General features: G+C 42.8%; 1 protein-coding gene across 2 annotated transcripts in view; it reads left to right on the top strand.

Moving 5' to 3' along the window:
- Positions 1-13,799, top strand: part of KIT (KIT proto-oncogene, receptor tyrosine kinase) — a 57,539-nt gene that overhangs the window by 6,423 nt on the left and 37,317 nt on the right. For both annotated transcript variants that reach the window (XM_062604228.1, XM_062604150.1), the window contains exon 2: positions 12,134-12,373. In XM_062604228.1, coding sequence (XP_062460212.1) covers positions 12,134-12,373 — 240 coding nt within the window. The remainder of the gene's footprint in view (positions 1-12,133; positions 12,374-13,799) is intronic.

Raw genomic sequence — 13,799 nt, 5'->3', positions numbered from 1 at the left:
CTTCACGTTTATGTTTAGTATGAAAATAGAAAGTGTTGACATTTCTTGTATTAGATAATTGATTTTTTTACTGATGATTTGCATTGATTACAATGAAGGAAATGAGAATTCTGAAATGTTCTTCCATTAAATAAATAGCACCACATAGAAGCCAGCCAATTCAGAAGAAAAAACTCATTGAGAAATGTTTTGAAATAAAGAATTAATGACTGAAAGGCCTATCTGTAGTCAAAACTGGTGGTTTCTAATCACTGTGCTCTGAAAATTTTAGAACTAGTTCATCTTATCCTCTTTTTATTCTTAGAATGGCAACGGAAAGAAAACATTCATTTTTTTTTTCAACTCATGATCAGTAGCTCCTCTTTGAATGGACTGGTTGCTTAATTGAGTTGTATTGAATGAACTGAAATAAAGAAATAGCTTTCTCTGCACCTGCTAGGAAATGCCAGATACCAAAGGCTGGTTTATTGCTGCAGCACAACCTGCCTAGACGTGCTCAGTGACTGACTTCCATGAATTGATTAGTTTGATTATCTTTAAAATGTTGGCAGCAAATGTATGGCTTGAATAACTTTTTTTGCTTTTAATTTTTTTTAATGATTAGTGGAGTTGTAAGTTTAAATGTACATAATTATATTTTCACAATCACTGTTGAATATTTTTACTTTTTAAAAATAAAATGTGCATTATAAAAATGCTACATTAGTACTTTTAATGTAATATTAAATATGCAGTTTAATAGGGTATTTTTACCTGAATTGGTTCTGTTCATATGCTTTAGATGCTCTTCTGCACTAAGACCTGGTACTGAGGCATTCATTTTCTGCGGCTCAGTGACTGCCTGATTCTTTACTTTTACTGCTGCTTTGTTTGCTGTTTTATGTCATAGAAGTGCTTTCTATGAGTGAATGAGCATAACTTTTTTAACTTTGAAAAGAAGTTATGTGATCTTCAACGAAATAAAAGCTTCCTCCCAGTAGTGTTCATTGTAACACAAGCTGTTGAAGTTTCCTATTTCATAGCATGTCTGACTTCCAGGTATTATACATAAAATTGCTGACTCTGCAGTAATGCTAATTATCATCATACCTAGGATTTGAGGTATGCAGCACAATAAAAGGGGTCAAATAAAACGAGCAGAAGAGAGCCCTCTATGTCTGATCTCCATACGTAAACTAGATACTATCAGAAGGGATGCTGAAATGGCATTCATTCACTGCTTAGGCAGGTATGCAAGCTGTGCTCACAGCACCATGCCCTCTTGTGTATCTCTTCAGTGGTAGGAACAAGGACCACTTTTTCAATAAGCAGCTACCTATATATATGCCATGTATATGCAATTTGTGACAGGGTTTATTAATAAAAAATGAAGTACAATTTTCAAGCAAAATACACAAGTGTGACTTCTGCTAATGCTGGAGATTAAGTACAATGGCTGAATTATGTATCTCCTTGCGAGAAGACTGAGGAAATGAAACTGCATTCTTAAAAATAGATCAAAATCTCTGTATTTAAGGCACTTACAAGACAACACCAGTGACAGATCTTGCTAGGTGTTAGTGTGATTACCTAAGGTGAGATTTGTTCACCCAAGGAGGTTCTGAAGAACATGCTGGTGAATTCTCCAGAAGTTGTCCTAGTCACAGTTTCAGAGGGCATGTGCAAATATAAGTATATACTGCCTCCCACCCCCATTAAAAATGTGTTTATTAGATTTGGTATTGTCTGTAAAGCCAGGCCTTTACAACAATTTTTTACCAACATCTTTTTAGCAAAGTTTGTGAGCTAGTTGGACAAGGGAATTCTGACTTACTATAGGTTTGTTGAAAATCGCCGAATAGATGGGTTAATTATATGGACAAATATGGAAATACTCCCAAAGCTGCTTCTTAAATGGATCCGTGTGCCATGTGGATGCATGACGTGATGCAGTGAGTTGTATTTCAGTAACAGAGCTATAGAAATGCTTTAGCTATCTTTTTACTAAACCCAGCGTTTTTCTCAAGAATCTGTCAGTTCTTCCAGTGGAGGAAAAGAGAATACAAAGTGATACGGACATAAAAGATAGCTGTGCCTTTCCTGCAAAATTTGGTGAACGTATTTATTAATCTGAAAATCTTGTTTATTGCTGTAATCTTCTAGGAAAAATATACTGAACTAAATATCTGGAGAAAGTGGAAAACAGTGCTTCTTTTGTGGTATTTAATGTGGTCCATCATAAGAGCAGTGATAACATAATTATGCAATTATCAGTATATTTTCCCCTCTGGAGACCTTATGTAGATGATTACCAGTGCACCTTTTAATGAAATTGCTACTATTTGATAAAATTACTGCCAAGACTTGAAATAATTAGAATTTGCATTGCCAAAAGTCTTACATCTCCTTTCTCAGTTGAGCCTTTTCCAAACAGGCATTAATTGAGATTGCAAAACGATTCACTGTTCTCCAGTTTTCTCATTTCTCTTCATTAAAACTACCTTTTCACTGCATTTCAGGAAACACACTTTCAAGCCCATGTTGCTCATCACAAGGAAAATTCGTTCAAAATGGAAGTTGAAAGATACTGCACCTTTAATGTAAATGTCAGCAGAGAGAAGTGAGAAGAAAAAGCCATTAAAGTAATAGACTGGATGCATGACAGCTGAATTTGAATACACTATGCATTAATGTGCTTTTTCATTCCTGCTAATCATTCTCTATACTTACTTTATAATTTGTTTATTTATGTGTCTAAGAGCTGATAAAACTAACTGTGGGAACAGCTGGTTAATAAGTAATTTCAGAAATTAGAGGGAAGAAGGCAATAATTCAGTAGGAGTAAGGATCAGTGTAAGTGTATAAATCTCAGTGCTGACAAGTGTTGTGGCAAACCATTTCAATCTTTATGCAAATCCTATTTGTGTGTGTACGTACATATGTATTTATCTGTCCTTTGTATTTTCTTCTTTTTAATAAGAGTTAGCAGGTAGTTGTTTTAAGCTTAGGCCATTCTAAGTTTAAAAAAAACCTGATAGGTCTGTCATGCTTTGGGTTTGGTTTTGTTCATTAGCACATTGCTTGTAGATTCCTTCTTTGGTGGGAAGTTTGGGTGTAAGAGACCATACTGTGCCAACATGCTGTAATAAAATGAATTAATCACCTAGAACAGGTTGTATCTCATGCTGTTTCAAGGTAAGTGACTTGAAGGTCCACAGAATGCTCCTTCAAAAAAGAAATTCCAGAGCAAGAGAAAAAGCACCAAAGCTGGGATTTCCCAGAAAAAGAGGACTCAAAAAGGTACCGTACCCAGCCATGGAAAGAAGCATGATGTTTGATCGTGCTGTGGCCATTTGGTATGTGTGCTAAACTTGAATTATACTGTTACATGTCAGCCTTTGACAAATGCCTCTATTAGCTGCAGAGCGAGGCATGCCAGTCAGAAAGGGCAAGCTGCTTGGCTTTGCATGTCTGGAGTTTCCTTGCCCCAGCAAGGGAAAACAGAGTGTCTGGGGGAAGAGGGAGAGTCTCTGTCTCTGGAAGGTGCAGTTACTTCCCCTAGCCCCCTGCCTTGAGGGAGGGTTGCACTGGCATGTGTAGGGCAGCTCTCACATGTTTGCTTTGGAAGTCAGGAGCAGAACCTGCTCTGCTAAGCCTGTTTCCGAAATAAGGAAGTATGATGATCTACATTGCTAATTGCTGTGATCAGACCCTCTGCAGGAGGATCTGCTGGCTTCCACCCACAGGCAGGGGATCAGCCCAGGTCCTCATGCTTGTCCTGCCTGAAGATCCTGTGAATGTCTCTCTTGAAGAGTGGGATGTGTGGGGGCTGGAAGCTGGCTGGATTTGTCTTCTTACCACCTGCCTCTGATGCTGGCTGTTTCTGATTAACCACATCTTGTTCAGAGGGGTGCATAACCATTCTTTAGGTGTAGTTGGCTGTCTCCTCAGACACCTGATCTGTTTTCCCTGCAAGGGGTAAGCAAGAAGTGCCTTTTACTTGTCCTCTGGAGTGCCCTTGCAGGGCATGAGTGTTCAGTGATACAGGTCCACATGGAGCAATCTCAAACCATGGGGCTGAAAGCTTCACAAGGGGTGTCACTGCAAAGGGGGGTGTCTCAGCCACAGCCCAGCTGCCTCTGTGGTTCCCCATACTCGTGCCTCCACAGATGATAAAGACAACCTTTGTTTCAGCCTCCTTCCACTTCCTCTCTTGTGTTAGCCATGGATGGGAATTGACTGGCTGACTCCACACTTGCTCTTTGTGCTGTGAGATGCTGGTTTCTCCTTCACGCTGCCTGCAGATGGGGTAGGCTTTGCTGTTCCTTTGAATGCTGGGCTGGTGTGCTCCTGCCTCTTGCCCTTCACAGTGCCCTTCCTCTGCCCCCTTCCCATTCAGGATGAAGGGTCTACTTAAGTTGGGGGAAGGCTGGGTGAGAAGACAGTGGTTGCCCTCATGCAGCTGGGTAAATGTCAAAGTCCTCATGAATCCTCCTCCCTCTTAGTAACATACAGCCTCTGAGGATCCAAAACGTCCGATCAAGCACAAGCACAGGAGCTCTGCATTTCTGCTTGGGAAACACAAGACGTGCAAAGAGTTTGTTGGTCAGCAGATAGCACTGACTCTGTTAGATGGATTAGAAACAAACCACTTAGTTCTGCAGGGAAGCCTAATCAGTCTGGACCCTGTAATCCATGCCCAATGACAGTTAAGTTACTTTTCAGTCTCCAATATGAAGTTAGGGCAAAGGAGCTCTCTCAGCAAGGATTTGTGGCATTTATGTATGACAAAATTCCATGGTGCTGCACGGACAATCACGTCTTTGGTCTTTTTTGGTCTGTTTCCTTGAGGAAGACACTAGCATGGGTGTTGGAATGGATAGTTTCTTTTGTGAAGGAAGAGTCTATACTGCAAGCATTCTTATCCCCTGCAGCCTAGCTGAAATGGGATCTGATGTAGCTTTCGCATCAAATCATTTAAAATTGACATTTGCTATTGCAAAACTTTTCATCTAGTGTAAGGGAGAGTGTCTGTTCAGTGAAGTGGAACAAAACAAGTAAGCATGTGATAGCATCTTTCCTGTGAAAAATCTGGGAGATTTTATCCATGAGAGTAAATGAAAGTAATTTCAGTGTGATTAACATGAAAGTTTGACACTTTATATGTTTCCTTGGGGCATGAAATGTCAGGACAGAGAAACTATAATTGAAAAGGTCTTAAATGTGTCTCCATCGTAGCGTATGTCAAGTGTCATAGTGCATTTAACAAGTAAGTGACAGAGTTGGAAGGGCAATGCCCTTCAATTAGGCCAGCTAATACTGCAAAGAAGACCTGGCAGGCTTCTGGCTAGGACTTCAGCACTTGTGTAAAAGAGACGGTTTTGCTTCTGCTTTTCTTTCAGACCTGCGGGAGATTTGTGTGTCTGAAAACACGTTCATTTTTCCAGCAGCACTGGGTATGCTGAAAGAGGATATTACCTCCCTGCAAGCAATGTCTTGCTGATATCCCCAGACCATTGCATCTGCAGCAGTGCCACTACTTTAACTGATAAAGCATATCTCCTGTTTATGCTCTCTCATGTTGTTGTAGATGAGAAACTGAAAAATGCGGTGAGTGAGGTTTGCGTGATAGCCCTTGAAATGATCCCAGTGCCCAGAATGAATAGGCTCTGAAAGGAAAGCAGTCTAATTGTATCTAGTCACCACAATCATATATGAAAGTCATGGGCATTTTGTCCGTTGTAGTTTAGCTTCTTAATGCATTTGTCACAGAAAAGCGTTAACTGGTTTAGAAATAATGGTCAGGATCAGGTCACAGTCAGGTCGCTGTTTTCATTGTGCAGTTTGTACAGCTTACACAGGGACTGCTGATGACTATGAAGGTTATGGACAACCACAGTGGGATGAGGCAGAAGATGAGAAGAGCCTGTCATGCCCTTACAGTGTGTTCCAGCCCTGGGAGAGCCAGGGAGAGTTATTGCTCTTGCTGGGTAGCGATGAACCTGCTGTTAGGCGGCTGACAGTCCCTTGGGCTTGGCAGAAAGGCTGGTGCTGGATGTGAGCAGGTTGTGGCTGTACTGTGAAGCTGTGCTGTCCCTCTGTCCTGGGCCATGTTTGAGATAAGTTTAACGTAGAAGAGTGTGGGATAAGGCACATGGGTTTTGCGTTTTGTTTTGTTTTTTTTTTCTCTGAAAGCAATCTGTTGTGTTTCAGAGCTGCCACAAACTTCTTGTTCCTTTTAATGTTTAGATAAGAGTTGAAAGAGGAAGAGACCACAGAGGGACTAACCTGTTGGCCTAAGGTTGTGCAGGAAGTCTGTGGCAGGCTTGGGAATTATATCCACAGAGCTTGACTCTTCATCTTATTCCATTTTTCCTTTGTTTGCTTGGCAGCTGGAGATGGTTTCCAGTTGCTTGTGAGCATGATGTGGACTTGCACCTGATGTGCTTTTCCGTGCTACAGCAGTGTTGTGGCTGAGGCTGAAAAGGTCCAGCATAAACTGTATTTTTTCCCAGGACAGTGTACTCCTTAGCCAAAGCTTTTTTTGTTTGCACATCCCTTAATTGTTACAGGAACATTCTGCTGTCCTTAATCATATCCCTGCATTTCCTATCGGTATTATCTAGAGCTATTTCATTTTCTAATTCCTCCAGCCTGGTTTTCCAGATGTTCCTGCTGCATGCAGAAGTCACAACTGCTGTACTCCCCCTCTTTCCTCCATCTCCCTTCATTTTTAGGGCTTAGGAAGCTGCTTGTAATATAGTCATACACTCTGCTGCTGCTTTTTTTTTTCAGTTACCCAGCCTTGTTCACAAGTGATCCCAGCATTGTAGTTTTTAACTCAGATTTGTTATCTTACAGGGGGAAGCTAGGGCAGTGGAAGTGACTCTTTTCAGCTGTGGACACAAATTTTGAACATCCAAAATGCATCTTGGGCTGTCCAACTCTGAATGTTTTTTTTTGTTGTTGTTAATTTGCTTGTTGGAGGGTTTTTTAAAATATTTTTAATTATAAAATATTTGGCATTATCCACATACTTTGTTAGCATATAACTACCTGCTAGTTGCCCTAGAGGTCAACTCGAGAGGGTCATCAGAATCCCAGTGTGGTACTCTGGCTATGCAGTGTATGGGGAGTGTTGACTGTTTGGCAGGGGGATCCACAGCATGTGACCAACAGTGGGATCATCTGCCCCCACTAGCCTGCAGGAGCCACAGTGGCAGAGGATTGTTTTCCTCTCTTCCCCTTTTCTTGTGTGGTACCTGTAGTGGGGTGGCCTTCACTGAGGTCCACCTCCTTTTCCAAGGTATAAAGAGAGGGTGGGTGCATGCCTAGGTATGGGTCAGATAACAGAGTAAGGATCCATACCCACACCTGGAAACCTTCAGTGGAGGTGTAATGATGGGGTCCTCCATCCTGCAGCTCAAAGAGTTCGCAATCCCACTCGTGATTGGTAAAGTTGTGGTCCTGCCTGGGGTGAACATGGAGGCCTGGGAGGAGACAGCAGATGTTATATGCTGTGGGGCTTGGCACTTGAGGGTCTCTTATGATCCCTGGCATATACCCTGCCAACACAACTCATTCCACATTATTAGTGTTAGTGTCATGGTCATGGTTTTGTGCTGATGATTGATGTTCCTGGAGTGCGCAGGAGCAACAGTGGGCCTGGGAGAGCCCCGTCATGCCTTAGGCTTGAAGCAGCCTCGGATGCGAGGCATTAGCTGTCTGGGGAAAGATCAAGAGATAGCAGATAGACATCTGCTTTGGGGATTAGTGCACTGGATTACAAGTTGCTGGTTAAACTCTCAGATTTCTGTTACTTGATTGTTCCTTCAAAAGCGAAATACAAAGTCATTCCCATCTTTCTAGGCACCATTTTAATTGCTCTTTTTAAAAGGCAGGTGATATTCAGGTGCACAATACCAAGCACATCTGATAGACTTTGCTTTTACAACCTGTTGTCCTTACACTGCCGTACTTTCTTGAAGGTACATTATTTTTCAGAGGGCAATAAAAAAACCCCAACCAACCAACCCTTTTACACGGTGGAACACTTTGCACAAGGCATCAGTTCAGTTTGTAAATTGTTTTGCTAAGAATATGTAGGCTGCATAAAAGGAACCATAGCAAGATTGTCTTGGAATCTGAGTATGGCTTCAACCGGAGTATTGTGACTCCTGTTGTGGAGTGCCAGGGTGCTTCCCTTTGCCTTTCTTTTCCTCAGTACATAATGTGTTCTGTGTGCCTCTGGATGGAGTTATGGTCTGCTGTGTTGTTTACCACCTTTAAAGGCTTTCTAACAACTAGATAGTGTGGATAGTAAGTGGTGCGAAATTTTGTACTCCTAACCCTAACCCTAATGCACAGGATGAGGGCTAGCGGAAAGAGTAGGTGAAAGTCACAGACATTGCAAAAATGTTAAATCATGTTTTTCTTAATCTCTCCAGCCATTATTACTTCAGGGATGCTTGTTTATATGTTCAGTCACATGAGTTTGTGTAGAGGATTAGTGGACCTTGTGTGGAAAATATCCAATGACACTGGAAGAAACAGGTGCTGGTGGACTGCCTGTTTGGTTTAGCACTGATAAATAAATCTTCTTCCCAGGGACATGGGGAGAAAACAAGGGTTCCCTCCAAAACCCAGAACACAAACCAAGTAATGGGACTCTGCAGGTGGTCTGGCTGTCCATTGCTTCCTGCTGTGTGGTGGATTTGTCAGGAAGAGGAGCAGTTACCTGACCTGGTCTTAATCCAGTATATGTCTTAAGAACAACTAAAGCTGTGAGATGAATGAATTAAGTCTGGAGTACATAACCTCATCCCAACTAATTATCCGATTGTTTTGCTTGAACGTCTGTTGTTATCTGCGTGGGTAGGGAAATTCAGCCTCTGGATGGAGACACGGTATGTTTTTGAGCACAAGTGGTACTGGCTTTTGAGAAATATCCTCTTCCCTAGCTCAGGTGTCGCTGTTGTACATCCAGTCCAACTGTGCAATACTATGCTCTGAATAAGAGGGGAACGGGTGATGGTTATTTGTAGGACTAAAGAGACAGCCTTCAGAAGGGGAAGGGTTTGTTGCTGCAGCACCTGTCAGCATATGCACAAGTGATGTGCAAAGTGCACAGCACATCATTGAAGTGCTGTGGGTGGTTTGATAGATCCACACTCATTTCGTGGGTCAGGCATGACCTTAATCTACCCTCTGCACCTCTAATGTGCCCATTTCCTCTGCAAACCTGTTGCTGATGCCCTGCCTCTGACCTTCACACACCCTTGTGCCCTAGGGTTGGCTGGTTGAGTGTGTTGGGAGGTAGAAGCCCAGCGCCCAGCTGTGTAGGGCATTGCAGGCTGGTTTTGTCTGGGCAGTTTGGAGCCTGCGGTTACCCTGAGTGTCATAAATCCACTGTATAAATACCCAGGAGAGAAGTGGAGGGAGTGGTTCATCAAGCCGGGCTGGCTCGGCATTTCCTCAGAGGCAAGTAAATGAGGTTGTCTTCACGTAGCTCTGGGGCTTTTGTAACCCCTGGGTGCAGCTGAGAGCGTGTCCCCGCTAAGGCGTGTGCATGAGACAAAGGCTGCAGTGAGGTCTGGGGAGGGAGCATTCCCTGTCCGTGCACACGCATAGGTTGTGCACCGGGAGTTTCTGTTGGCTGCAAGGGCACTTGTGTTCATGCAGCAGAGGTGTCCCATTGGGTTTCTGTTGCTGAAAGCAGAGGGGCAGGGGCAGGGGCTGTGTTGGTGGCTTTGTGCTTCCAGAGGCATCCAGGCATCAGTGATGGTGACACAGTGGTGCTTCTGGGGCTGCTGGGGCTGGTGTGCTTCCCCCACTGCCTTCTCTGTGCTGAGGCCAGGCCACCATCAGCATCACCCCTCATGCTGGTGAAGGAGGAGATGCCCTGTGTGTGATGAAACACTCATTGGTGTTTGCTCCGTGGTGGGGGCTTTGTGACCTACCCGGTGCCATGCTCCTTGGTGGTGGCACAAAGTGGGCTTCATGGTCCTTCCCAGCCTGGCTTCACATGCACCCCCTGGCAGGGCACAGGCTGATACCTTTCTGCCAGAGAAGGATGTCCTTACCTTCTCGTTTTGCAGCCTTCCCTGACTCATCTGAGGACTGAGTGCCAGGGTGGGTATATCACATTGCACTCTTGCTGTATTATGCCACTCATGTAATGTGTCACTGAAGTACCCTATGGTCTGTGGGAGCAGCAGAGAAGTCTGCCAAAAACATTCCCAAGAGACCACCTCAGACATCTTTCTCTTCTCATGTGCCAAAAGTGGCTGGCTCTGATCAGAGGGGTTTGCAAATCAGAGGTCTCCTTCCCTCTAACCTGGCATCAGGCACTTCTGTGTCCAGGGCAAAGGGTTTTTCCAGCTCTTCTGTCTGCTGAGCCACTGCTGGCTGGGACCTGTGCTCCTGAGACCTAGGAATTTAATTTTCCTTGTTTGAGCTGCTGTGTCACAGCTCAGGTTCACACTTGCACTTTGAGATAACAGATTTGAAATTAAAAGTGGGGATTTTCTGGCCCTTTTCTGGCAATTACTATTTCTAGGGTGGTTGTTTAGGCGTTCAGTAACGGAAGCGTATATGCAGGGTTAGTGGATCTCATGTGAAAAATTTCTGGTAGTGCTAGAAAAATGATTGCCTGCGTGGTTTAGCACTGATAAATAAATCTTCTTCCCAGGGACATGGTGAGAGAGCAAGGGTTCCCTCCAAAACCCAGAACACAAGCCAAGTAATGGGACTCTGCAGGTGGTCTGGCTGTCCATTGCTTCCTGCTGTGTGGTGGATTTGTCAGGAAGAGGAGCAGTTACCTGACCTGGTCTTAATCCAGTATATGTCTTAAGAACAACTAAAGCTGTGAGATGAATGAATTAAGTCTGGAGTACATAACCTCATCCCAACTAATTATCCGATTGTTTTGCTTGAACGTCTGTTGTTATCTGCGTGGGTAGAGAAACTCAGTCTCTGCACGGAGACACAGTGTAGTTTTGAATGCAAGTAGTATTTTCAGTGGCATGACTCTACTACTGCATATGGCTGTTGTACAGTCTTGTACAACTATGCTTCACATGAGAGGCACGGTAGCTTACAGCACTGTTATTGTAAGCTAAGGATTACTAAAGCTAAGGACTAAAGAGCTACTCTGAAAAGCAAAGGGTTTGTTCCTGCTAGACAACCTCAGGGTTTGTGTATGTTCTTCTGGTGTTCAAGTAGTTCCGTAGTAGTAAGAATTTAATCTGCATTTTCAGCTATGAGCTCCATTTTGTAGGTTCACTAAGAATGCTAACTCAGCAACCCCCCGTTTGAGTTACCTTAACTGTCGAGCCAGAGAAGTCTGAACGTGCTTTTTTCTCCAAGTATGGACTATAAATTGGGAATTGTGACTTGAAGCTGCTAATTTTATATAGCTTTATTCTCTGAGAATTTTTTAGAAGTTGTGTTGTGGTGTGTTCAGTGAAAATGAAGCTAAGAGGTCATTTAGAGAAGCATTGGTGACTGGGAGATTGGTGAGTTGGTAAAACTAATTTGGTAGAGTTGGATGGAAGCTTGAAGAATATTTTGCATGAAATGTTTGGGAGGTAAGAAATGATGAACTAGCACTTCAACTAAAAAACTAAGGAAGCATGGAAAGAATGTACAAATGTCTTCATTAAACTGGACACTTCTAATCTAAGAGTCTGAGTGAAGTTTCTGAATACATGAGAGAGCAGTTAAAAAAGGTAACTGTTAAGTAAAAAAACTTTAGTTCTTGGCAACATATTGAGCAAATGACAAAGAATGATTAAAAGTGCTGCCATGTAGAATCAGGCTCATATGTTCTTGAATTTAATTTTTAAATAGCTTGGGTCTGTTCCCATTCAAAAGCCAAACCATTGCAGAAACGGGTGCATCTGAAACGAGTTTCAAATGGGTTTTTAAAGGCCAGTTTCTATCTGCAGTGGTTACTTGCTCTGTGTACCGAAAGTCTTAAAAGCCAAAAGGTGTCAGTAGAATTTCACAGTGCCACTGCAGCTTAGTATTTTAAAGAAATAACTCCCAAAATGTTAACTGCACATATACAACTATAAATAACAGGTTGCTGCAGAAAAAAAGGGAGTGTTGTATTGACAGGCATTGTATTTTGTGCTTTTTTTTTTTCCACCAGGTGGTTCACTGCCCCATGAAGAAGCTTCATTGGTTGTTAATAAAGGGGAGGAATTAAGGTTGAGGTGCAACGAGAATGGACCTGTGACTTGGAATTTCCAGAACTCGGACCCATCTGCAAAAGCAAGGAGTTCCAATGAGAAAGAGTGGTACACCAAAAATGCAACAGTCAGAGACACGGGGAGATACACATGCAAAAGCAAAGGGAGTATCGTCAACTCCTTTTATGTTTTTGTTAAAGGTAAATATCAATTAAGGCATTATTTTTGCTTTCCCTCTCTTTCCCACTCTCAATATAATAGGACAGTAAATGCTGGAGGAGGGAATGTATTTGATGAACAAAGGGAGAACAGAGTCTGATACAAGAAATCATCTTCCCTGTCAGTAGAAAGAAAACTCACTCCCAGCTTTGCTTGTAATGGCTTTGTCATGAGAGCAATGTTCTGGATGAGTTTCTCTTTACATCCCTGTTGCTTGTGGTGAAATATACCTGAGCTGTCTTTCTAGAAGCTAGCCAAGTGACCTGAATCAGTTGTATGAGTCAATTGTACTGTGAGGAAGTAAGCAGTAAGTCATGTAAGGTTTGGCCCCAAGCACTTGATTTATTGAGACATGTAGCTAAAGTATTTGGCTTTTTGAGGCTGCATTTTCAGGGCTTAAGCCAGCAATGATTCCTCCACCTCCAGCTTCTGATCTACCTTGTGACTGATCAGAAGTGTCCAACTTGGGAAGAGCACCCCTGCTCTGACACATTTTTGCAATCCTTTATTACCCTGTTTTTTCTTCTCATCTTTTGTTGGCTCCTGATACGTGGCTTCATCAGCTGCCCTCAAGCTGACAGTGTACCAATCCTGGCATTCTCTTTTCCTTTCCAAGGAAGACAGTTATTTTCCTGCTTCTTCACATAGCTCTGGTGATCTTTCTTCCCTATTGATGGAAAAAAGTCCTACAACATCCACCTTTTTTGCAGAAATCATTCCTTGTCCAACAGGGGTTGTCTCAAAGAGCCTCCTCCTCTGAGCCCTGCCAATCCTTTGAGACTTAACTGCAAGATTGTTCTCCAAGACAGGGAAATACCAGCACAGCAAAGTGAAAAGTATTTTCCCAAGGGAAGATATCTGAGTTAGTAACCACACAGTTTAAAGAATGCTCCTTTAACTGCTCCTGAGTTGTCTTAATAGCCAGACGGCTACTATGCATGAGTTTTCTTGACCTTCTGTGTTTCCCTGAGACTATGGCTAAAGAAAATCTGGCATGTGTTTTACCTACGTGTGACAAACATTGTTGACTTTATCTACTATGACTGTTTTCCTGAAGGTCATGGTAATTATCCCAGGCAGCTGTGATCATAGATTTGTTAGTGCCTTCCACCACATGACTCCTTCACCTCAGGATACAGGCAACCCTCCCACTGAGCATGATTACCAAACTATCAGAGAAGTTGTGTGGCCCTCATGCAACATGTTGTTAATTTTTTGTCTTAATTGTGTGAAAAAATGTGCAACCTTCACTTTGCCAAGTTCCTGAAAGTCAATGAAGTATGTTTGTGAGGTTGGCCATTATTCCGCAATTGGCTTTGTCTTAGTGATGCCTTACATCTTCTTGAAGATGCTACCATGAGCTCAGTTGCTTGTGATGTTGCCACAAGTACCCCATATGCTTTCTGC

This window comes from Pezoporus occidentalis, unplaced genomic scaffold (genome assembly GCF_034315485.1).
Source record: "Pezoporus occidentalis ecotype Australia unplaced genomic scaffold, CSIRO_AGI_Poc_V1 ctg1, whole genome shotgun sequence".
In the NCBI taxonomy this organism is placed as follows: domain Eukaryota; kingdom Metazoa; phylum Chordata; class Aves; order Psittaciformes; family Psittacidae; genus Pezoporus; species Pezoporus occidentalis.
The sequence above is the reverse complement of the archived record's forward strand: the minus strand, read 5'-3'. Positions and strand labels throughout refer to the sequence as shown.